Source organism: Ovis aries, chromosome 1 (genome assembly GCF_016772045.2).
Source record: "Ovis aries strain OAR_USU_Benz2616 breed Rambouillet chromosome 1, ARS-UI_Ramb_v3.0, whole genome shotgun sequence".
NCBI lineage: Eukaryota > Metazoa > Chordata > Mammalia > Artiodactyla > Bovidae > Ovis > Ovis aries.
The window spans coordinates 79,175,909-79,203,061 of NC_056054.1; the positions used below are offsets into that span (position 1 = coordinate 79,175,909).

The following is a 27,153-nucleotide window of genomic DNA, read 5'->3' on the forward strand; positions in this document are numbered from 1 at the left end:
AGTGTTACTCAAATTATAACTTAGTGTCACACAAAGTTTTATATATATATATATATGTATTTTCTGATGTAAATATATGTACCTAACCAAGTACTTCCATTGAAATTGGAGTAATTCTTTTTCTAATGAAAACATATGAAGACTGTTTTAGGAACCAGTGTGACTCTCACAGTGTCAGGGCTGTCTCTCTCTACCTGGACATGTTTTCTGTATTGTAATTAAGCCAATAGCAAACCTCTTTGCTCAGAGAGTCTCAGTAAATGGTTTTGATGAATTGGCATAGACATGATGTGATGGTGAAAAGTACCCAAATGTCCTAAACCATTCTTGGGACAAAAGTATAAATGAGTTAGAATCATTGGTTGTGGCATTGGCCTCTATGTTAAGTGAATGGGGATCTGAGGGCTACCGATAATCTAAATTGAAGTACTTGTGATGTGAGAACTATTTTCAGTATTTTGTAAGGTCATATCAATTAATCAAAGAGCATTCATCTTATTAAATAAAAAAGTAAATACTAATGTTATTGCTATTTGATATCTATATTTGCTGGGCTGGATGAAGCACAAGCTGGAATCAAGATTGGTGGGGGAAATATCAATAGCCTCAGATATGCAGATGACACCACTCTTATGGCAGAAAGTGAAGAAGAACTAAAGAGCCTCTTGATGAAAGTGAAAGAGGAGAGAGAAAAAGTTGGCTTAAAGCTCAACATTCAGAAAACAAAGATCATGGCATTCAGTCCCATCACTTCATGGCAAATAGATGGGGGAAACAGTGTCAGACTTCATTTTTTTGGGCTCCAAAATGACTGCAGATGGTGACTGCAGCCATGAAATTAAAAGATGCTTCTTCCTTGGAAGAAAAGTTATGACCAACCTGGACAGCATATTGAAAAGCAGAGACATTACTTTGCCAACAAAGGTCCATCTAGTCAAGGCTATGGTTTTTCCAGTAGTCATGTATGGATGTGAGAGTTGGACTGCAAAGAAAGCTGAGTGCTGAAGAATTGATGCTTTTGAACTGTGGTGTTGGAAAAGACTCTTGAGAGTCCCTTGGACTACAAGGAGATCCAATCATTCCATCCTAAAGGAAATCAGTCCTGAATATTCATTGGAAGGACTGATGCTGAAGCTCAAACTCCAATACTTTGGCCACCTGATGTGAAGAGCTGACTCATTTGAAAAGACCTTCATGCTGGGAAAAAACTGAAGGCAGGGGGAGGAGGGGATGACAGAGGATGAGATGGTTGGATGGCATCACTGACTCAATGGACATGAGTTTGAGTAAACTCAGGGAGTTGATGATGGACAGAGAGGCCTGGCGTGCTGCAGTCCTTGGGGTCGCAGAGTTGGATACGACTGAGTGACTGAACTGAACTGATAATATATTGGTTGCTAGATTGTATAGTTTTGATTAGGTAAAATAAAAATAGAATAGCATGTTTTCATGTTTTTTTACTTGTTTTTCATTACCTAGATACAGTTTTGGTTCAACAAACTTTTTGTTGTAGTTACCAAAAACATGTTAACTAATTAATACAATTTATTTGACACATTCTTTTAAACTTGTGGTCCATGGTGGAAAATTAATTAAATGAATCTTTGACATATATTGCTGATCACAGTCCTGAGGCCTAAGGACACCATAGAGACATTATCCATGTTTCAGTAAGGAGAAATATGTTGAATTTGTGTCTGCATAGATTAACCCTTTTTGTCTCAAATATAATTTTTAATATTGGGGGAGATTCTGTGTCAGAAGTTATATGTGGATTAGAAAAAACAAACAGGGTTGAGAAAGAGCTGAGAGGAGTGTAGAATTACCTAACTGCAGCAGAAATTTTTTCCAGCTCAGTAAACTCAGAGTATATGTCAGAAGTGAGTAAGTAAGTGTCAGTCACTCAGTCATGCCAGACTCTTTGTGACCCAATGGGATGCAGCCCACCAGGCTCCTCTGTCCATGAGATTTTCCAGGCAAGGATACTGGAGTGGGTTGCCATTTCCTTCTCCAGGGATCTTCCCAACCCAGGGATCGAACCCAGGTCTCCTGCACTGCAAGCAGATTCTTTATCGAGTGAGCTACAAGGGAAGCCCTATATGTCAGAAGTAAAGTTCACTTCTAAAGTATAGCAAATCCCAAGAGTTTGCTGTGTTAATCCTTCAAAAACATAACTTGGCACACTCCAAGGTGATGACTAGGTGTAGAGTGTTTCTGTTGCTTGTCTTTTTTTTTTTTTTTTTTTTTTTTAGCAGAATCCATTTGTGCTAAGTAGGTGCCTGGACTTAGCATACAAAACCAGTGGCTTGGGTTTCTTGTAAAATGGTAGGAATGACAGAGTGAATTGATATACAAGGTCTTTAATGGTTCACCAACAACAAATGGACCTCTTCCACATCAAACTGAAGCCCTACATAGACCAGTCCTATGTACCGTCATTTACAGAAAATCTTTACCCAGATGTTTTATGGGCTAATAAATATGCATTTGGATACTTCTTTGAACCACTAAAGTAACTTAGATATTGAGAGCCCTCAAAGAATTCTTCATTTGGGATTTTTTTCTTGTTTGGTGCAGACATCGTTTAGCAAGCTATGAAATCAATCTGTATATAGAACTAAAAGTATTTCTTGATTAAAAAAAGAATAAAATATAACAGCAGAATTTATGTCAGTAATGTTTACCTATTTTCCATTAGCAGTAAACTCCACAGTTTGAATTATAAAAGCAAACCATATAAAGGAGTTTTTAAGTGTTGTATTAAATGACTTTTCCCGTGCTTAGTCTTAGTCAGTCCTGTCCATCTTGACACAAATATGTGGCTGAAGGAGATAATTTTTTTTGTAAGTAAAAGAGATTGTTCTGTTAGTTTTTGAAATACCTAATATTTACTCTGTTGAAAGTTTAGAAATAGTTATATGACTGCTTATAGAATTAATTTATTCAGCAAATTTTACTAATTTAATATGGTTTTTAGGCATTGAGAGATACAGTATTTAGAGTGAATTTCATAAACACTGTACTTATTCTTGTGGAACAAGACTCTAACAAAAGAGTCCTTCAGTTACACACAAAATGATAATGAAACATGGCAAGTCCAATCATTGATGAGACATCGAGATTTGAGAGCACCTAGCAGGGATGCAGAGGGTGCAGGGAGAGGGCTGTGAAGATTCTGGTGAGGCATAACATTTAAATTGAGACCTGCAAAATGAATAAGACTTTGGCACATGTGGCAAGTGAAAGTGTATTTATTGATAAACAAAAGATAAAGAGAGTGTTTCAGGAAAAGGGACAAACCAAGCCCCAATAATGGTCCTATGGTTTGAGTGTAGACCACAGGTGAAACTGGGACATAGTGTGTAAGAGGAGAAAAGACAGGACCTAAAATGAGGATACGGGCTTCCCAGGTGGTACTAGTGGTAAAGAACTCACTTGCCAGTGCAAGAGATGTAAGGATCATGGGTTCAATCCCTAGGTCGGGAAGATCCCCTGGAGAAGGAAATGGCAGCCCACTCCAGTATTCTTGCCTGGGAAATCCCACGGACAGAGGAGCCTGGCAGGCTGCAGTCCATGGGGTCACAAAGAGTTGGACATGACTGAAGTGACTTAGCAGCAGCAGGAGCAATGAGGATGTAGGGAGGACCACACATGAGGGCCATCTTAAGCCTCATACCCTAGGAGTGACTGTATCCTAGGGCATAAGGGATGCATAGGAGATTTTAAATAGAGGAAAATAATTTCAGATGTATATTTAAAAAAATCTCTTTGGCAATAATGTGGACAGTGGGTGGAGAAGAATAAGTAGTGGAATCTACTCGAGTCATGACCTTAGGTGAAAAAGTATGGCCCTTGCATGATGAGAAATAAGAAACTGAGGGTTACTGCACATGTGTTTACCCTTAGGGGTTTATGTTACTGCCTTCTGATTAATTTTGTTGGAGTCTCTTGGAAATCCCGAGATGATTGCTGTAGGGCATCCCATGTGGTTATTCCCCACTTTATTTTGAGACTGTGATTACTGAATGCAACATTTTGCAGTTCAGCTGTTTTTATCATTTGGATTGCATCTGTAAAATAAGTAGTGTTTAAAATGTTCTTGTAAGTCATCCAAATTTTAAGTATTTACATTGATTCTCTGAATGTTTCTTTACTAGAAATTCTTTTTTTCAAATTCTTCAGTCCTCTTTCCAGTTTATTTCATATTCTAGAAAAGTTTTTCTTTTCCTTGAGAGAACACTTTCTATGGTTACTGAGCACCCCCCTTCCAAATCTTATCATGTCACATCAACAACTAAAATCTTATTTCTAAATGGACTTACAACCCCTCCCTATTCAATTCGTGGACCATTATTTAGTTCATATAAGTTACAAACTAGCCTCCTGATGACTTCAATTAAGTAACTAGCTTATGCATGCAACAGAAAAGTTTGTAAACTCAGACCAGGTTGAACCACACATTTTAGTAGTTAAGAATTCGAGTCCATGACACAAGTCGAATGCTTGGCCCCTTGTAGAGCAGTGAATATGCATTTGAGTAGGTGCCTCCTTTTTATCTCTTGAGTGGATCAGAGCATCTGATAGCCGCTCTGCATGGTAGAGGAATGGTCATCATTTCCTTTAGCATTGCTATTTCACATTTCTTCCCAGGGCAATATCCTTTTCCCCAGTCTGTGTCTTCCTCCACTACCAGAAATGGCTTCCTTCTTCCCTTGGCCAAGCAGTGATTGATCATCACCTATCCTCTGTCTGAAATAAAACTTATTTTCATAGTGTAGCCAATAGAATTGCTGTGTCTGTCAGATCTCTTTATTTCAAATGATCAAACAGTCACAGGGTGCTCTGGAAGTCAGGCAGCCATTAATCAGAAAAAAGCCTTTAAGGAACACTTGCTTTACACTTAGAAAGCAGGCACTAGTTTCCCTATAATTAGGAGTTCATGACTATTTGCAAAATGCAAGAGAGCAGTTTTCATTGAAACTACTTAAAAACACAAGCTGGACAAATGGAATTGCTCTACTCACTTAGCTTCTTCATGCAGTCACGAAGTCTGGTTTCCAAGCTGAGCACCCTTTGATGTAGCTCCTCATAGTCATAGGCACCGATCTCCTCCTGAATTCCCGTGAGGACAGCAGACAGATTCCGGATTTCCTCCTTGAATTGGGTGATTAACTTGGCATCTGTTTTGTACTGTTCTAGCACAGGAATCAAAGGCAGGAGCTCGTCCATCTTCTCTTTCAGCTCCTGTGAAAAGCAGCCAGTTGTTTCTGAGAATCACTTAACCAGATCAAGCAGCTACATTCTTCTTCATGATGCTACAGGAAGATTATTTTAAAAGATTCACAATGCCTGCCTGATTTTTTATTGAAATTGGGTATTTCAGCAGCATGTAAGTGGCCACATGATCACTAGTAGTAAATCCACTTATCTCATGATTCAGTACAAGAACATCTCTTTAAATGGTTACATGATTTTCTATGCAACAAACGGATCCTTATCATAATGACAGAACTTCCTATGGTAGCAGTTAGTAGTTTATGTAAAATATTGCTTTCTGGTGACTTTTTATAAAGTGAACAATGCATTATTTAGTCAGGAAATATCAGTAGGGTCCATCTTCTAAATATGATTATAAATAATCAAATATGCTGTTTAGCCAAGTCTATTTACCCATTAACTAATTACCAATAATAGAAGGGTATTTATAGAAAGTTTTGGATCCTGGAAGAGCTTTACACTAACAGAATTTTTCCAATTCTGGGCTTGTTCCACTCCTCCTTTCTACTCCTCCCTCTTTTTTAATATCCTTCTTAGCACAGCATCATTAGGAATGTAAGTTTATCAAGTATAAAAAATCATGCAAAGCTTTGCAAAGCTCAAAGAAATGTATGTTGCTGTTTGCTGTTTTGAATTATTTCTTATACTCTGACTTCATTTGCCTTAGCACAGGTAATTTAGAGCTCTTTGTGTAGGGCAGAGTTGCTTACCAGTGTAGTGAATTAACTCTTTCAAGGACTAAGGTGGTCATGATTTATGTAATAAATGAGCATAGAGGTTTTTGAAATGGAAACACTGATTTTTTGTCTACAGAACAAGAAGTATACTTTGCCAGAGCAGTTTTCCCTCACTCTTATTTTAGGAATGAGCCAGGCCTCCAGTTTCACTTTCAGTTTCTGGACGTGTCACCTTTTCTTCCTTTCCTTTAAGTTGATGGTGGTACCCAGTGGAAATATTCCATGAGTTTGATCCAGTTGTGAATTTATTACAAATTTTCTCATTTGTGGAAGAGCTGTTACTGCTATGATCATTTGAGAATAATCCGTAGGTGTTGTCAGAAACCATGCTGTATGCTAACCAATTTAAGGAGCCGAAAATTGCATTTTACAATTACGTTTAGAAGATGTTATTACTGTCAATGTGTTAAAATAACAAGAGCTCCCATTGCCACCCTGATTTATGGACTTGCGTATCTTGTGGGGAAATTTCCATGTGTTCTGTAAGATTGGAATTCTCAGCATTTACCTGTATGTCCATGTTGAGTGGGAGGGGGCAGAGTCTTAATGATGAGAAACATTGATAAATATCCCACTCAAAAGGCAGAGTTGCAGAGCTTTGCTCATTTTAGTGTCTCATTTTGAAATAAACTTCTTAGTTTGAGCATTTTGTGCTATCCCTAAAGGAAGACACAATTGCTTCATTAGAATTTTAATGAGTAGAGTTCTGATAGTACCATTTGCTGCACATTATAACAACTGTTACAGTGATGAGTTTTACATTCTACTTATGGGTATATTGAAAAGAGAGCAATTCAGATGACATTTTTGGTGGCATTTTATTTCCCCTAAGCTAAAATCTATATATAGATATGGGTAAAAGTGTTGGTCACTCGCCCAGGTATGACTCTTATGACCCCTTGGACTGTAGCCTGTCAGTCTTCTTGTCCGTGGAGTTCTCCAGGCAAGAATACTGGGGTGGGTTGCTATTCCCTTCTCCAGGGGATCTTTCTGACCCAGGGTTCAAATCTATGTCTCCTGCATTACAGGCAGATTCTTTACCATCTGAGTTACCAGTTTATATGTATATGAATTTTGGAATCTTTTCAAAAATTTATAATTCAATTATTGGCAGTCAGTTCTAACTCAGAGCAATTGTCAGAGAGCAAAGAAAGTCTAACGAATGTACATATCAAATACTTAAAATATTAAAGTAAAGTAACACAGATCTGTGTGCTTAATAATCCTTTCTAGAATTTCACATTCTACTACATTGCTCTTATAGCAAAGAGTATAGCTAGACTATCTTACCCTACCAAGATCTCTTCATAGAAGAATGACAGTCTCAACTATGATATCTGAGACTTTTTTTTTTTTTTAAATCATAAAGGATATGGAAGATACAACCTACTTAAATTTTTTGGCAAGTTGAAGATGGTGTACTAGAGGAGGATTTTCTTCCAATGTAAACATATTAAATCATAAACTTACTTTTGGAATGTGCCGTTTCTTCTCAAATATGGCGGCTCAGCGGCTAGAGCAAAATCTGACTCATGGTAGGACTTGGTGAATAAACACATTCAACAAGTATATATTGAGCATTAATTATTATTATTATATTTAATTCAGAGAACTATGGTTTACATGGAGAGGCAATGTAGCATTGTTTTAAAGAGGTTTAACTTGGGAGTTGGACTTTGTAGTTCTGATACATATTAGATGTACGATCCTAGATGAGTTGCAGAATTTCTTTGTACATGAGTTTCTTCATCTGGATGATGGGAATAAACATAGTGTCTACTTTACAGGATTGTTGTGAGGACTAAAGTAGTTAATATATAATACATTTATAGTTATTGAAACTATATGTTGAATACATGTAGTTCTTCAGAAAAAATGATGCTGTTATCATTATTGCTACATGGATTTTGACACACAAGTTTGGTATATACATGGATTACATGGATTAGGAAAATCAAAATCATTATGTCCTATGATGCTGCCTGAAAATTAAGTTTTCTTATTGGCAGCTTGTCTGCTGCTAGACACACTGATAGAATAGGCAGTTTTCTCTCTTTTATTTTTTCTCTCAGCCTTGTATCTTTTTGTTTCTTTGTCTCCTCTCTTCTCCCAAAAGTTCCCATAGATGCACATACGTCATCATGTGTCACCGACTCTGCCAGCCCTGGTCCCACAAGCAGTTCTTTGGCATGAGTTCTATATCTAACTTTGAATGATTTTCACTTTGAGCCAGAAACTCCGAGCTCCTCTCCTTCCGTCCCTCTTCCTTTCTGGGAATGCTCCCTAGGCACTGTAAGTGCTGGCTTGTCATTCCCTACTTAGTTGATGGCTACAGCATCAGGCTCACTGTATGCTGTATACCCTAATCTTGAATATTGAAAACTGACATAGAAAATCTTTTGGTTTTCTTGATCTCCTGTGTGATTTAATATTTCCTGGGGAAGAAGGTGAGCACTAGTCCAAAACCATTTTCTTGATTATTGGTAAATCTTTCCCTGAAAAGATTTTTGATAACCCTTCCCGTGAAGTTGTCTAAACAAAATTAATAACTCCTCCCTTTGTGCTGTTAAGTAATGTTTATGCCTCTTTTTACTGTCAGTTTGACCAGTTTGTTAGGTCTCTTTCACAGAAGAGAGTTTATGCATTATATACCCAGCAGAGGGCCCAACACTGCTTTATACACACTATGTGCTCAATAAATATTGGTTAAAATTAATTTTTCATGCATTGGAGAGGGAAATGGCACCCCACTCCAGTGTTCTTGCCTGGAGAATCCCAGGGACGGGGGAGCCTGGTGGGCTGCCGTCTATGGGGTTGCACAGAGTCAGACATGACTGGAGTGACAGTAGCAGCAAAATTAATTTATTTGCTTATCAACCTTATATTCTTCTGTGTTTACCATTTCTCCATAAATTCTCTATCCTTCAAGGTTGCTTATTCTCTCATTCACAGTAATCTTTCAATTTATTTTTATCTTCTAGGCCTTGCTCTTGGAGAAGGAAATGGTAACCCACTCCAGTGTTCTTGCCTGGAGAATCCCAGGGACGGGGAAGCCTGGTGGGCTGCCGTCTTATGGGGTCACACAGAGTCAGACACAACTGAAGCGACTTAGCAGCCGCAGCAGCAGCAGCAGCAGCAGGCCTTGCTCTAATTTGTTATAATTTCTTAACCTTCTGGCTTTGCTTGCTTCTCTCTTTAACCTCAAGATTCATCACATTAGCCCCTTCTCTCATCAGTACCCTGAAGTTTCTTACCCTCTCGTCCTTATTTTGTATATTTCTGATAAAACTTTAAAACTGGCTCTCTATTCAGGCTCCTGAGCAGCAATGAGGGAAATGACAAAACAATGATAATTTCTGCCTTATTAAACTGTGTCATGCAGAGACCCTATTTTGTGTCCCTATCTCCCTGCCAATCACAATTATGTGTGAAAAGCACTTCTAATGTTTGGCCAAGAACTTGAATTTAGGCCCATTCCCTCAGCCATAGCAGTGAATCTTACTTCCTAATTGGCAGGAAAAGCATAGGCTATTATGTCTGTAAAATCTTAGCATGTTTTATAAACTATGTCTTGTGCCTCTGTCTGGCAGATTGTGACTTTTTCATAGAAGATCAAATGGCATTATCATGGTCAGATTTTATTTCAATCTATGACAGTGTCATAAGTGTCCACACACATAGTGTGCTCAAAAGCACCATTTCTCCATTTTCTGTGTTTCTAGATAGTCAATAAATGGCTTAAAAATTGAAAAAAAAAAACAAAAACCTTTATTTGCGTCAAATAGTGAAACCAACCCTCTTTTATGTGCTGTTAATAATGGTGGTATTATTGCTTCTTTTAATAATTTATATTCTCTATATTTCTCTTCATTTTAGCAAAGCATAAAATCATCAGAAAGTCTTTGACAAATTTAGTTATTAATTTTCCTAGATTTCCCATTGGCATGCACATTGAAATGCCTTTAAATCTATCCACAGTCTCCACCTAGCTCAAGGAGGTTGAGGCTGTTTTCATAGCAAGTTTTCTATGCATTCCAACCAGCTAATGGTCAGTTTCAGTGGAGAGATGATTGACGTCCCATTGAGTCTTGAACCTTACATATATGGGCCAATGCACAGTTATTTCTAGCTGAGTGTCATGGTGGCTGTCCATTGTACTCAGTGTCTTATTTGCATTAATAAGACAGCTGAAGTCACACCTACTTGAAAATGCTTGGTCATTAGTGTCTTCCGGTCATCTTCAATCTGCCGAAACTTGGCCTTCAGCCCTTTCATTTGTGTTTCCATTTTTAGGACGTATTGGAAATCTCTTTGAGTTCTCAAGTTTAAGACTTCAATAGATTGGGACATATTCTGAACCTGTTAAACAAGAACACTGGCTGTACATTATTGTCTATACTACTGAGGTATATGCAAAAAAAAAAAAAATCAGTTTTTTCCACTAATAAAACTGGCAGTGCCAAATCCATAATTACATTCCCACAGGACATACTTTCAGAAGGGCAATTCTTCATAAGAAACATTCCAATAATGTAGCAAAAGAAAATTACAGCTAGGCAGGAAATAATAAAACGAACATTCTAGCATTAGAAATGACTAACTATAAATAAGAATTTGATATATCATAATAATAAATTTAAAAAATAGAATATTCATTTCCAGAGCTTAGTAAGCTTATGATGGCTCAATCTGTTAAATGTTAAGATAAGTTGTTTCTATCAGCACTAACTCTGACATCCTCAAAGTCTGGGATGCTGAGCAATTTTGGGGGTAGTGAAGTGTCCAACAGATCTAGAATGCATGTATTCCAGTATAGTTACTTCAGGCTGCATGTGATGTACTCCCAGGGGTGAGGCTGAATTGAGCAAGATGAATGGTTGTAGGGCTGGGACACCTCCTAACTTGGAGAGGGTACTGTTGAAGAGACCTGGAAATCCCTTTGCTGTTCACCTGTAACTGTCACATTATAAATTCGCTATTCTCCAATACAAAATGAAAAATTTCAAATGATGTGCATCAAGATATGGAAGGATTAGAATACATATTAGGTGGTTGATATTTCTTTCCTGGTGGGTGGTGAGATGTGGGTAAGAAGAGAAGTAACAAAATATTGCAGAAAGATGTCCCTGGTAATTATTATATATAAATCCATCTGCATAGAATTATATTTTTACTTACATAAATGAATACATGAAAGCATGGTCAAAAATGGTGGGATTTCAGGTGAGTTTTGCTTCATTTGGGCTTCCCTGGTAGCTCATCTGCTTAAGAATCTGTCTGCAATTCGGGAGACCCTGGGTTCGATCCCTGGCTTGGGAAGACCCCTTGAAGAAGGGAACAGCTACCCACTTCAGTATTCTGGCCTGGAGAACTCCATGGACTGTGTAGTTCATGCAGTCACAGAGTCAGACACACCTGAGCGACTTTCACTTGCTTCATTTAATATATTTTTATCTGTTATTCTATATGTTTTTAAATAAACATGTATTATTTATGTAACATGTAAAAACTTATTTTCATTGTAAAACTTGTGAGTTACAAATAAGAAAGGGATGATTTGTTCAGAGACAAATTTCTGTCATCAGGTAAAGTTGCAGAGCTTAGTGGACCAGCTAGCTTTAGAGAGCCCATTGTCAATACATCCCTCAGATCTAGAATATTCAGAAAAGGCAGTGAATTATGCTGCCTTGGCTTGCCTCAGTTCCTCCACTATTTTTCCCCCAGAGGTCTTATTTTTCTGTTTCTCTTTCTGCTGTCTTAATGGATAGTCCTGTTCTTTACGAAACTTGTCTTTCAGGACATACTACAATCTCACTTATATTAACCTAATTGTGTAATGTGTGTGAATCGGAAGCACAAAAATGGCTGTCCTTCTGTAAATTCCGTGAGGTTAGATGCTGCGCCTTATTCATACCTCTTACCCCCAAGACCTTACACAGAACCAGGTATGGAATAATTGCTCAATAAATATATTTTGGGTAAAATTATCTTATTTTTATCTATTGGGTAAAATTACCACAGACTTGTCTAACTCCATGAAACTATGAGCCATGCCATGTAGGGCCACCCAACACAGATGGGTCATGGTGGAGAGTTCTGACAAAATGTAGTGCACTAGGCAAGGGAATGGCAAACCACGTCAGTATTTTTGCCTTGAGAACACCATGAACAGTATGACAATGCAAAAAAGATAGGACACTGAAAGATGAAATCCCTAGGTCATTAGGTGCCCAATATGCTACTGGAGATCAGAGGAGAAACAACTCCAGAGAATGAAGAGATGGAGCCAAAGCAAAAATAACACCCAGTTGTGGATGTGACTGGTGATGGAAGTAAGATCTGATGCTGTAAAGAGCAATATTGCATAGGAACATGGAATGTTAGGTCCATGAATCAGGACAAATTCGAAGTGGTCAAACAGGAGATGGCAAGAGTGAACATTGACATTTTAGGAATCAGAGAACTAAAATGGACTGGAATGGGTGAATTTAACTCAGATGACCATTATGTCTACTACTATGAGCAAGAATCCCTTAGAAGAAATGGAGTAGCCGTCAGAGTCAACAAAAGAGTCTGAAATGCAGTACTTGGATGCAATCTCAAAAATGACAGAATGATCTCTGTTCATTTCCAAGGCAAACCATTCAATATCACAGTAATCCAAGTCTATGCCCCAACCAGTAATGCTGAAGAAGCTGAGGTTGAATGGTTCTATGAAGACCTACAAGACCTACTAGAACTAACACCCAAAAAAGATGTCCTTTTCATTATAGGGGACTGGAATGCAAAAGTAGGAAGTCAAGAAACACCTAGGGTAACAGGCAAATTTGGCCTTGGAGTACACAATGAAGCAGGGCAAAGGCTAATAGAGTTTTGCCAAGAGAATGCACTGGTCATAACAAACACACTCTTCCAACAACACAAGAGAAGACTCTACACATGGACATCACCAGATGGTCAACACTGAAATCAGATTGATTATATTCTTTACAGCTGAAGATGGAGAAGCTCTGTACAGTCAGCAAAAACAACACAGGGAGCTGACTGTGGCTCACATCATGAACTCCTTATTGCCAAATTCAGACTTAAATTGGAGAAAGTAGGGAAAACCACTAGACTATTTAGGTATGACCTAAATAAAATCCCTAATGATTATACAGTGGAAGTGAGAAATAGATTTAAGGGACTAGAACTGATAGAGTGCCTGATGAACTATGGACAGAGGTTTGTGACATTGTACAGGAGACAGGGAGCAAGACCATCCCAGGAAAAAGAAATACAAAAAAGCAAAATGGCTGTCTGAGGAGGCCTGGCAAATAGCTGTGAAAGAGAAGTAAAAAGCAAAGGAGAAAAGGAATGATATATCCATCTGAATGCAGAGTTCCAAAGAATAGCAAGGAGAGATAAGAAAGCCTTCCTCAGTGATCAGTGCCAAGAAATAGAGGAAAACAATTGAATGGGAAAGGCTAGAGATCTCTTCAAGAAAACTAGAGATACCAAAGGAACATTTCATGCTAAGATGGCCTCAATAAAGGACAAAAATGGTATGGAACTAAGAGAAGCAGGAGATATTAAGAAGAAGTGGCAAGAATATGCAGAAGAGCTGTACAAAACAGATCTTCACGACTCAGATAATCATGATGATGTGATCACTCACCTATAGCCAGACATCCTGGAATGTGAAGTCAACTGGGCCTTAGAAGCATCACTACAAACAAAGGTAGTAAAGGTGATGGAATTCCATTTGAGCTCTTTCAAATCCTAAAAGATGATGCTGTGAAAGTGCTGCATTCAATATGCCAGCAAATATGGAAAACTCAGCAGTGGCCACAGAACTGGAAAAAGTCAGTTTTCATCCCAATCCCAAAGGCAATGCCAAAGAATGCTCAAACTACTGCACAATTGCACTCATCTCACATGCTAATAAAGTAATGCTCAAAATTCTCGAAGCCAGGCTTCAGCAATATGTGAACCATGAACTTCCAGATGTTCAAGCTGGTTTTAAAAAGGCAGAGGAACCAGAGATCAAATTGCCAACATACACTTAATCATCAAAAAAGCAAGAGAGTTCCAAAAAAAACATCTATATCTGCTTTGTTGACTATGCCAAAGCCTTTGACTATGTGGCTCACCACAAACTGTGGAAAATTCTGAAAGAGATGAGAATACCAGACCACCTGATTTTCCTTTTGAAAACCTGTATGCAGGTCAGGAAGCAACGGTTAGAACTGGATATGGAACAACAGACTTGTTCCAAATAGGAAAAGGAGTATGTCAAGGATGTATATTGTCACCTTGCTTATTTAACTTATATGCAGAGTACATCATGAGAAACACTGGACTGGAAGAAGCACAAGCTGGAATCAAGATTGCTGGGAGAAATATCAATAACCTCAGATATGCAGATGACACCACCCTTATGGCAGAAAGTGAAGAGGAACTTAAAAGCCTCTTGATAAAAGTGAAAGAGGAGAGTGAAAATGTTGGCTTAAAGCTCAACATTCAGAAAACAAAGATCATGGCATCTGGTCCCATCATTTCATGACAAATAGATGGAGAAACAATGGATTTAGTGTCAGACTTTATTTTTGGGGGGCTCCAAAATGACTGCAGATGGTGGTTGCAGCCATGAAATTAAAAGATGCTTCCTCCTTGGAAGAAAAGTTATGGCCAACCTAGACAGCATATTAAAAAGCAGAGTCATTACTTTGCCAACAAAGTCCATCTAGTCAAGGCTATGGCTTTTCCAGTAGTCATGTATGGATGTGAGTTGGACTGTGAAGAAGGCTGAGCACCAAATAATTGATGCTTTTGAATTGTGGTGTTGGAGAAGACTCTTGAGAGTCCCTTGGACTGCAAGGAGATCCAACCAGTCCATTCTGAAGGAGATCAGCCCTGGGATTTCTTTGGAGGGAATGATGCTAAGGCTGAAACTCCAGTACTTTGGCCACCTCATGCGAAGAGTTGACTCATTGGAAAAAACTCTGATGCTGGGAGGGATTGGGGGCAGGAAGAGAAGGGGACGACAGAGGATGAGATGGCTGGATGGTTCCACTGACTTGATGGATGTGAGTCTGAGTAAACTCTGGGAGATGGTGATGGACAGGGAGGCCTGGCATGCTGCGATTCATGGGGTCACAAAGAGTCAGACACAACTGAGCGACTGAACTGAACTGAACTGGACTGCAAGGAGATCTAGCCAGTCTATCCTAAAGGAGATCAGTCCTGGGTGTTCATTGGAAGGACTGATGTTGAAGCTGAAACTCTAATACTTTGGCCACCTCATGTGAAGAGGTGACTCATTTGAAACGTCCCTGATGCTGGAAAAGATTGAAGGCTGGATGAGAAGGAGACTTAGACCATGTGGTGGTTGGATGGCATCACTGACTCAATGAGACGAGTTTGAGTAAACTCTGGGTGTTGGTGATAGATAGGGAATCCTGGCATGCTGCTGTCCATGGTGTCGCAAAGTTGGACACGACTGAGCAACTGAACTGAACTGAAAATTGTCTTTGGCTTTCAGTAGCAGTAAAAGGTAACAAGTTAATATTTTAAGAAAAGTGTCTTTCTCCTGTCAGTGGTTAGGCTATAGTATTACATGGCTCTGAAATATTTCTTAATTTACTATCATTCCTACATTCAGAAAGCTTTGTTTAAAAAAATCTTTGGTTCAGCACAAAATTACTGAGGCAACATTGAAAGCCTGGTGACTGCATCTTAGATAAATGCAGTGCTTTCAAAATAATTTTCATCTCTCTTATGGTTAAGCATGAAAGAAGAAAAGCCATTTGTGTTACAGAAACACGCTACACATTTAAATGCGGTATTTGTCTATGAAGACAGTCATCATTAGCATGGCCAATATTCTCCTAAGATTTCTGTGTACTTTGGCAGAGTCCATAGAGTTAAGGAAGATCCCCTGGAGAAGGGCATGGCAACCCACTCCAGTATTCCTTTCTAGAGAATCCCTGTGGACAGAGAAGTCTGGTGGGCTATAGACCATGGGGCGGGAAAGAGTTGGACCTGACTAAGCACGCACAGCACATAGAGTTATAAATTGATAGACAAGTGAGATATTCTGGATAGTTAAAATACCCTCTCTTTTATTTTGCCTCTAAGTTACCCTGTGAAGTTAATTTTCAACTTTATTTGTGTTATGGGAAAATGTACTGAGGGAATTTTTGCTGAGGCTTAATTGTGACCTTCAATATTGAATAATCATGTATAATTATAAGAGCTACCTTTGGGGTGCGACAAGAGATGGAATAGTCTAGTTGGGAAGGATGGTTCTGGGCTGCCTTTTGCTTTTCCTGATGGCCGTACCTCAGACTGTTTACTTTCCCACTGGTCATGGAGACCCACTGAGAATCAGTTTCTTGCTGAGACTCGAGACTGGACCCCCAGCATTACACTTGTGGGAAGGAGACTTCCTCCTCTGTTAGTCTGCTTATCACTGACGTACTGCCATTCAGATGCCTACTCATGTCTCTCTCCACAGTGTGGCAAGCTTATTGTTCCCTTTCATTCATAGATTTTTTAAAATTCTTTTTTTATCCTCTTAATTAGGATAAATGAAATGTCTGAGTCCTTTCTAAACTTAAACACAAATTAACTTAGATTTTCACCCCTATTTATAATTAGCTTCCAACTCTTTGCAGACCCCATGTAGCTGGCCAGGCTCCTCTGTACATGGAATTCTCCAGGCAAGAATACTGGAATGGGTTGGCATTTCCTTCTCCAGGGGATTTTCCTGATCCAGGAATCAAAGCTAGGTCTTCTGCTTTGCACACAGATTCTTTACTGTCTGAGCCACCAGAGAGGCCATGATTAGTGCAGAGGCTACTTAAAAAATTAATAATAAAGCCCTACAGTTCAATATGCTTGGATAGTGTTGGGGTTAACACAACTAAACAGGGATTTCACCACTGTAGGTCTCCATGGAACCTTTAGTATTAAACTCTGTGATGGAAATCTTCAAGAGTGATGTATCATGTACTGTTGTTTAAAATTATTTTATTGAAAGGATGTCACCAGCGTCCTGTTCCAAAAATCACATTTTAGGCAATATTGACCTAGACAATGGAAGTATGTGCAGAGAAGCTAAATAGCTGATGGACAAACTCTTCTTAGGTAAAAGATTTTAGCTGGGACACACTAAGGCCTGATGTATTGTAAAACCAATTGTAATCTTTCTAATATTTAGAAGTATAAATGTACTTGTTTAAGATATTTTACAGAGCTTGCATTAAATAATTGTGGGTACCACCGGTGGCATTTTGAATGACACTGGCATGGTGTTAGAAAATGCAAAGTTGATCTGGTATGGATTTACAGTCTACTGATTGACTGACAATGATAAGGTTTTTAGCCTCAAAAAGCACCATTTTCCTTTCATGTAAACTTAGAAGGACATCTGTCTGCTATGAAATTGGAATGGAGCAGATACAAATATAATAGATGGGAACTATTGTTATTAATATTATTCTTATTATGAGTGTTCCCTTATATGATTAAATCAATCCTTTGGTTAATAGTGAAATGGGCTGCTTAATGGTCATGCTTCTATTTGCTGTCTGGTACCTTGGATATTTGTGAAACTATGAAGTCAGCAGGAGCTTCCCTGGTGGCTCAGATAGTAAAGAATTTGCCTGCAATGCGGGAGACCCAGTTTTTATCCCTGGGATGGGAAGATCCCCTGGAGAAAGAAATGGCAACACTCTAGTATTCTTGCCTCGAGAATCCCACGGACAGAGGAACCTGGCAGGCTATAGTCCTTGGGATCCCAAAGTGTCACAGAGAACTGACTGAGCCTCTGACCCTTTCACGTTTTCAGAGAAGTCAGCAAGGGACTGGCTCAGTCTAAACAGAGAATGCTGATTTCAGATACGCTTTCTTTGGGTCAATGCAGCAAACCAGTGCTATTTATATTCTTCAGATCACTGTGTATAGTGCATACAATTTACTATTCTTCTGTTGCCATAAAACTACCAAATGTTGAATTTGATAAACCTAACTTGGGGTGACCTTGATACTGTTAATGAATTTTGTCTTTTGTCATTTAGGTATTGATGAATTTTTTAAAATGTCATTTTCTACAATTTCTTTAAAACTAAACAAATTGCCTATTGAATGGTGTGGTCATATACATTTCAGCGATTGCTTTCAATCAGTTACCTTTAGTTGTACTCGTCTTGCCTCATTCGTCCTTCACAAATTTTAGGTTTTCTCATAGCTCTGGAATACATTTCACTCTGGACACGTAGAGAGTATTATCTACTGCCTGACTTTCCCAGTTCATTTGAAATTTTCAACTGATTTTTTGAGGAAATGTCTATTTTTAGATGTGTGTATGCAATAATATACTTAAAATAGTAATACAAATAGAACAATCATGTCTAAGAAAAATTTTCTCAACAAACGTGTAGAAAGAAGATATTTTTTGTGTGTAGAAAAGAGGATTGGAGTAGAAAGTAATCTGAGAAGAAATACAAACTAATAGAAAAGCAAAATTGGATTTAAAATATTAAATCTTTTTACCAGCCTAATTAATTTCCTTAGTAACCAAACAATACTAAACTTTATGTTTCAATTTTTTTCAGATATATAAAGAAAATCTAGATTGGAAAATAATACACAAGAATAACCATAGTTCATATGTCATGATTTCTAACAGTTGATAGCTGGAGTCATTAACTTGAATGACAATTAAATTTGCTCTTGTCTGGGAGAAAGATTTTGAAGGAACAGGGAAGACTGGATCTTGTTTAAAAAGAGTCTTAAGAAAAGAGAGCAAATAGATGATGATAACTCTGAGGATAAGGGCATCAGAAAGACTAATCTCTGTATGAAAATGAAAAAAAAAAACTTAAAATCTTAGGGCATCAAAACACTCTCAAATAGTGTACACTGAGGAAAGTTATTTTATTTATGTCGCAGTGGAAGAGAGTTACTGCAGCTTAAATTCCATAAAATAGGAATGTCTATATTAACAGATTCAGTGCTTTCATTTTTCTAATTTCTCTATTCTCTGTTAAAGCTTCCTATTTTGTGCTGTAATTGTGTAGATGATCATGGAAATGATATTACACAGAGCGAATTGTTGAGCATGATATCCTCTGAAAACACATACTACCTAATTTATCTTATTATCCCCGAGGGTATTTAAAATTCAAATATGTTGTCGTCCTTCCATGAGTCTGGCCACTCCAGCTGTCCAACTATATTCAGGGACTGACACTGTGAAAGTCTGAATGAGAAAAATTGAAAGAACCATTCATTGTTTTTTGTTTTGTTTTGTTTTGTTTTTTTTGGTCCCTAAACTAAACATAAATAACCTTTCATGAGATGACTTTCATCTGTGAAAGAGAATAAATCAAGGGCATTCTGCATTTGATTGTTATGGATCCAGCTTAAGTAAATTATATGGAGAGAATGCTCTTGAATGAAATTGAAGAACTTAATGTTCAAAGGAATGACTTAAAGGATGATGATAAATACTTAGAATTATTCATTATCTGTCCAGATAGCTTGCATATTGTATGCCATTATTTTTACTTCCTTGCAAGGTTGCTAATGAGATCCAAAAGTATGAGCTCAAAGAGTTTAGTGTGATCTTGAGAGTTGAGGCTAAATTTCTGACATAGGAATAAAGCTTCGTACTATTTTTTTTCTTAAGGGGAGATCAAATGGATGTTTAGAAATATGGTGGAAATTATATTAGAGCAAGATTGCAAGCAGTAAAAGTCATAAATAGAACAGTAGAGCAGGAATCTTGCGGTACTGCTTTCAAGGGGGGAAAACATTTATTTGAGAAGGGGGAAAAAATTGAAAGACTCCTCCTTATGCTGACCTGCTTTCCCATATTTCCTTTATAAATAATGGTAGATTTCAGTAAGAATATCACAGGGGACAGAGGACACCTACCTTTTCCAGCAGCTGGCGAAGCTGCCTGCTTTTGGCATCCCGGGAACACAGGTTTTGTTCTGGAGCAACCACTGTGCAAATGCATCGTCCATCAGGATCCTGTGCTGAGCTATATACCTGCCACCCTTCTTTGGGACTAATCTGAGTCTGAGGAAACCAACAGCAAACATACAAAACACACAGAGAGTTAAAGAGAGCATGAGTTTGTATAATCTTAAGCAAAGTATCTTTTTATTTTTAGTTTTTCTCTAAGTAGTTTTCTCTTAAATAGTTTTTCTCTAAAATTAAAAACGAGATTGAACAATTCAAGTAGGCAGCACATGTTCATTCACTTACAACTTCCTTTTCAATGGACAGAAGGAGACTCTACTTTTTTCTTTTGGTTCCATATTATTGATTTTGATTGTGTATCATTGATTATTTATCCTACACCACTCCCTAATGCTTTCTGTCATATTTGGACATTTTGATGCAACTTTAGAAGTATCTGCTAAATACTTAGTCAAATATCACCAGTCTTTCTGCATAAGATCTGTTAGTTTGTCTTTTTCAACACAAATTGTAATTAGTAGTATATATATATTTTTTCTGATTACTGTTCATGTGTTCTGAAGCAATCAGTTCATGTATTCTGAAGCAAAATTCTCTCCCAGAGAGCTTCCTATGTACTGAAGGGTCAATTATTAATAAAGCTAGAAAGGTATCACATGAAAATATAGGGTAAAAGTAATTAGACCAACATTGTTTCACAAAGGATATAGAGTTTCAGAGGAGTTAAAGATAGTATTTTGACAGAGGCCAAATTACTCTGGCAATATTGATCTTCCCAGATTACTTTTATGCACTTATCACCTGCCTCCCTAGAAGCTTATCTCAAAATGATGTTTCTGTTCTACTGCAGTCTGCCTCCTATTTATGTTTCTAGTTTACCCCCTGTATCTTCCTATAAGAAACTTCTTTCCATCCAGTTGGTCTTGGTGTGTCCTGAAAGCATGCTCACCTAGATTCACACCTTTGTATATTACTCATTTTGTTCTCCTATTTGAAATACCTCCCTAATAAACCTTCAGTTATTCAGCCCTTTTGGTTTGCCCTTGGGTTTCCCTGGTGGCTCAGCTGATAAAGAATCCGCCTGCAATGCAGGAGACCTGGGTTTGATGCCTGGGTTGGGAAGATCCTCTGGAGAAGGAATGGCTGCAAGCACTAGTATTCTTGCCTGGAAAATTCTATGGACTGTGTAGTCCATGGGGTGGCAAGAGTCGGACATGACTGAGCAACTTTCAGTTTCACTTTATGGTTTCCCTGGTGGCTTAGTGGTAAAGAATCCACCTGCAGTGCAAGAGACGTGGGAGACATGGGTTCAGTCCCTCAGTCAGGAATATCCTCTGGAGGAGGAAATAGCAATCCACTCCAGTATTCTTGCCAGGAAAATCCCATGGACAGAGGACCCTGGCAGGCTATAGTTCTTGGGGTCTCAAAGAGTTGGACATAACTAAGCAGCTGAGACTGAGACATGGTTTCAGCCTCTTCAGAAGGATTGTCTGAACTATTTACTAGGCAGTTAATATGCATTGTCTAGTAGTATTATCTATCTTTCTTATGTCTTGTTTAAATAATTAGTCTATATCCAACTATGGGATATATTGGCTATTTCCTGTCTGCTATATTAATTACATTCTATCAAGTACAAAAATAAGTAACTCATTTTTGCCTAGTTATTTTTCAGAAGAGCTGTGCTTTGAGCATAGATTCTGCATTATACAATCAGAAATTGTAGTTGCCTTGATGCAGTGCTCAAAGAGGCACTCTTTCATTCCTCCAATTGCTGAGGGTATCAGTGACTTGACCCTCAACTGAGTTCTCTTTGGGGTTTGCTGAGGCTGAGGAATGCTGCCTGCTCAAGATTAGACCCTATTCCAAGGGACAGCTCACATGCATTGACTTGTTAATGGAAGGATACAATCAAGGATGCCAAGAATCAGGAATAATAGTTATTCCCATTTCACAGAAGAGAAAGTTAGTTAACCTGCCTAAGAAAGTGCAGCTTATATGTCGTAGAGTTTTGTATGAAGCAAGAGTGGTACTGTTCAATAGATTGAGAGCCACATGGATAATTTTAAATTTTCTAGTGGGCAGGTTTAAAAAAATAAAAGGGTATAAGTGAAATTAATTTAATAGTATATTTTATTTAACCTGATATATATAAGTATTATTGTTTCAACATGTATAATCAATATAAAAATTATTCATGAGATATTTTACATTGTTTTCCCTCCTTTTTTGTACACTGCCTGAAATTGAATGTGCATTTTACTCTCATGGCATACCTCAATTTGGTCTAGCCACATTCCAGTAGCCACAGTGGCTCCCTTATTAGACTGTATAGACATATTGTCTTGCTGTTAATTCCCATGTTATGGCCATATTAATATGATGCTGAACATCTAGATAATTGTTCTTAAAGGTCAATCATATGGATACTGAAAAAACTACATAACAAATGTTACATAGACAGACTATCCAGTTTGCATCTGAGTTTCTTTTTCCTGTGAAAATACTAGATAAATTGGTGGGCCTCTTTCTAGCTAAGCTCTGACTAACTTCTGCAACTGGGATTTGAAATTCTCCAGCTTTTCTTTGCCTTCTCCTCTATGTTTTCCAGACAATCCACATAAAAGGAGGTATTTCTTAAATGATCAGGAGAAGAAAGAGATGCATTTTGTCCGTAAAAGAAGGTATTTAAAGACTCAGGCTGAAGGGACTAGAATAAGGGAGGATGAAAGAAGGACTGAGGTGGGGTTAGAAACAAGGAGGTACATGGTGACCAGCAGAGAGCTATTTTGCATAATGCTTGGTGTAATTGCGCTGGTGTGTTTGCCTAAATGTATACTGAAGCACTTTACTTGGTAGGAAGCAGATACTTACGTGAACTCAGCCAGACTGAACTCTCTACACAGAGCTGCTGTGGAATCTACTGTCTTGGAATTTGCAGAACAGATATACTCTCCCATTCTCTCCCAGGCCACAGCCCATCACATACCATCAACCAACACACAGATTTCTCACCCCCCCCCCAAAAGAGGTTTAGAGATAATCACTACAGAGTGCTTAAAGTCATTCCAACACCAACCATGCAGAGGCTATAAATTTTAAACTTATGAAACTCAGATGTCATAGTCCTTGTCCTTGGTCTGTAATAGAAAGCAACTGATACCAAACCTACCTTTTAATCTCCTTTTTCAGATAATTCATAGAAGTATCCTGTGCTGCCATTTATTTCTGGGGTGTTGGATTCATTACCACTTTTTTTTTTCCATTCCCCTTACTCCTTCTTTCTAGCATTTATGCTTGACTACTGATTAAGATAGAAAAAATGTACTTAGAATTATATATGACTAGAATAGATAGGATCTTAAAGATAGTATTTTTTTAATTAAAGAAGAAAAATGCAAAGAGTTTTTCTACAGAATGTGGATAGGTAAAGCGTAGCAGAGCTAAGCTTTAATGATATAATTAAAGGTTTAAGCTGAGTGACTGTATGGAACAAATATATCTTGACATAGGTCCTATAGTTTCAATTAAGCTGCTCTTGACATTGGACACAAATCTCAAATGTGTCAGAAAACTAAGGCTTCTCACTAGAATGTGTTTAGCTTTTGTATAAAGGAGAAGGGGCCACACAATTATAATACTAAAATATCTTTAACAGCAGTCCAAATACTGATTATTAAACCTGGCAGCATTAATATTGATGTTTGCTTGCCAGGTATTTGGCTAACTAGTGAGGGGCTTATCACATCTGGGCAAGGTGTCAGTTGCTCTCTGGAATGAGGGAAGCAGAAAAGGTGAGTAGAATTTGATGTTCTTTTATCATTCTTCCTGAAGTGTCAGCTTAATAAGAATAGACTCTGGTCTTGTTTGTACGTTCAATTGTCTTCTAAGTATTATTGAAAAGAACCCTGGCCTTATCTATACAGATTTAGTTTGAATGATCTCAACTTTGGCAGCTTACCTCTTTGGCAAGAAAAGGTAACTCAAAAGAGAAAAAAGCTAGTATAAGAGATGAGGGCTTGACAGTTGTGTGGGTTTGATAGAGATTTCTGTGTCAGGTTTAGTGATGAATGAAGGAAGTTTTGTGAGTAGCTCTAGTGTTCTCATTTGTGGCACCCATATTGGCATTGAAAAGAGGGTAAAAATAAAACCAACTAAGACCTCAGGTAGAAAGTTGCATTTAGATGGGTTTTAGATACCAATGAGAAAAGACCTGCTCCCATTTTAACTTAAAAAAAAAAAAAAAGATTCCTCAAGTGTCAACATGAAACTCATGTAATAGTAATAGCAAACATTTATGGAGCGCCTAGTCTTCAGTTGGCAGTTCACATGCATTACTGCCTTTGAATATCACAGTAACTCTATGGACCAAATGGTATCATTCTGCCCATTTTATAGGTGGGGAAACTGTGAATTTGAGACAGTAAGAAACTTGCTCAAGGTCATGATGGTGGTAATCAGCAGAGCTTGGATTTGCATACTTGCACAGTCTGGTATCAGAGTTTGAAAGTTTAACCACCACACTGCACCACCAGTCGCCTGAAATTCCCTTTCTTGTATGGTGAAGATGATCCTGATAGCATTTTCTGAACTCCCAATGAGCTGACTGCTTGGACCTGGAGGGTGCAGAGGTTTATTACTACCCAAAGCATTGCTATGCACAGTGATTACTGATGCAGTTCTCTTTGAACCTTTTGTGTTAATTAGAAGAACTAAATGAACTATTTAGCAGTTTTTAATATTACAAAACTCATGAAATATTTAAGAATGCTCTAAAGAGGAGAATTAAAATGATAATTTTAACAATCGGATTTCAAGTTGGGGTTTTTTGTTTATAATTTAGTTACAAACCTATGCTTTATAAATATAAAGCTATTACTGCATGAGAAGCTCTCAGAACTTCAAGGGCTTTGTAACAGAAAAGAAAGATCCTGAAGACTGGGGTAAAAGTAAAAATATTGTATATTTCAGCATATTTTTCTTTTTATAAGATCCCTTCTCTTGTACTTGTTTCACTTCTTTTGAACCACTTATCCTTAGGAATAGGCATCATCTTATTTATGAGGAAACTGAAATTCAAAGAACTAAAGCAATTTTTTTTCCAAGTCACTCATTAAGTAAGCAGCGTATATGGGACTTGTACCAGTTTTTCTCCAGTTTTCAGCCCAGAGCTATTTATGTTTATGCCCTGCAGATAAGTGCCTTTGTCCACTCACCAATAGCTGAAAAGGCTGTCTGTAGAGGATAGGTACCCAGGCAGGTGGAGGGTATTATCCAAATTGTGGAAACAGGCAGCAATTGGAACTCTACAGGAGTGGTTAGCAGTAGTCTTGACAGGACACAAGTGCAGGGGCAGGTGAAGGCACAGAATTCTGATCCTTTGAAGAGGATAGAATCAACTAGTTGCACATTGCTAGGTCTTATGTTTTATGCTGAGTGCCTGGGCATTTCTTAAAAGTACAGATGGAGGCAAAATGAATAAGGGCTTTAGCTACTAAAAGTGGTATACAGGCCGGGGAAAATAAAGTAGGAAAAAATCTGTTTACTAAAACCTGTTTGATTTACAGTAGAAGATGCCTGATGCATTAGAGGAGGTACCTGATGAAAACTTCTTATCAATTTTCTGTCTGGGATACGTTTGGTTTCAGATAATGAAATGTGGTTTAGCATGCTAATGGCTTTAGTTGTGGGGAGCAGAGAAATGTGAGGACAGAAATTACAGGGATGCTGACAGACCATGCTAAAAGAAGCTGTGTTATGGAGGATGTGTTAATAAAGATGTCACTGCATTGCAGTTCTCTTCCCATTTCTTATGAGACTAGTCGGAACTGAAACAAGAAATGTATGTTCTTCACTGAAGACAACCTTAGAGCTCTACGAAAAACAATCATAAATACAGAACAAACAGTTAAAAGACTGAAGGCATCATCCAAGTTAGGTTGGTTGGTCATTGCTGCTCCTATTCTGGAAATAACAATGACAGAGTTGGGAGAGACTTAGAAGTCGTACCTGGAACTGTCTTTCCACTCAGTGGCACTCCTGTGTATTCTGGTTGTGTTTCCACTTAAATTCTACATGATAGGAATTTGTTTTTTATAGGCAGCCGATTTCATTGGTGGAAACCTGAAGGACTGGATCTCTTTGTAATTTTCCTCTTTGGCCCTACTTCTTTAAGTACTTAAACAGGAATAAATCTACTCTCTTACCCACTTCATAATACTACTCTACGAAGGCAATTATCACGTTCTCTGTGTCTTTCAAGATTTACCATTCTGTTCTCTCATCCATCTCCTTAATGTGTTTAGTTGGTCTTTCACAAAATGGACATTGCCTAAGGATTTGGGGGAGTAAAATAGTGATACAAAACAGAGAAATCAGATATTTTCGTCCAGAACTGAAAATAAAATTGGTGAGTTAAGAAAGTTGGAAAGCTTTGAGAGTTTGCGTTAGGTAGTCTACTCATTTTCCAGAACTTAAAAGTGACTGACTCACTGAAGTAGTTATTTGTGAGGAGAAGCTATTTGAAGATATAGCAAAACAAATCACTTATGCCCAAGGTCCCCTCGAGGCCTCTTCCTACCACAGCAGTGGGGCTGACTGAGAACAGCTGGTGTGAGCCGAATGTCCTGTGCTTATCTAATTGCTCTTTACCAGGTTCTTCCTGGTGTGGAATCCACAGCATGGGGGATTTCTCAGAAGCTCAGCCTCAGGGGGAAGTTACTCTGCATCAGAGAGATGTGCCAGAGGGAGCCTGAGCTCTTTCAGAGCCAAGGCTTTGCCTTTGCAGACAACAGCTCCTCCAAAGGCTGGAACAATTAGAAGGAAAAGAAAACAGGGTCAAAGAGAAGGATAAAGGCATGTTTCAAGATTCTAAGAGAAATAGAGAGCTTTTTCCCCTAATAAGGAGCTGTGTTTAACTTACTAACAAAAATATCTTGGAAATTTAAAAACCTGTTTAAGCTTTTGAGCAAGCAAATGTATACTACCTTTTTCAGAGGTACATGCCATAAGAAGGCTTAATTGCCTTTAATGATTAAAACTCTTTGTATCTTATTTTTGTTTATTAAGGTCTTTTGAAACTACCATTTTAAAGAAAGACCATATCCATATTTGTGTAGATCTGCATTTTTTGCCATCTGTGCATCCCACAGACTCTCATAAAACA

General features: G+C 38.0%; 1 protein-coding gene across 2 annotated transcripts in view; it reads right to left on the reverse strand.

The window, feature by feature from the left end:
- OLFM3 (olfactomedin 3) overlaps positions 1-27,153 on the reverse strand; it is a 223,012-nt gene that overhangs the window by 19,716 nt on the left and 176,143 nt on the right. For both annotated transcript variants that reach the window (XM_004002242.5, XM_004002243.6), the window contains exons 2-4: positions 19,938-20,084; positions 10,218-10,373; positions 5,025-5,244 (exon numbers count right to left, since the gene is read on the reverse strand). In XM_004002242.5, the coding sequence (XP_004002291.1) occupies positions 5,025-5,244; positions 10,218-10,373; positions 19,938-20,084 (523 nt within the window). The remainder of the gene's footprint in view (positions 1-5,024; positions 5,245-10,217; positions 10,374-19,937; positions 20,085-27,153) is intronic.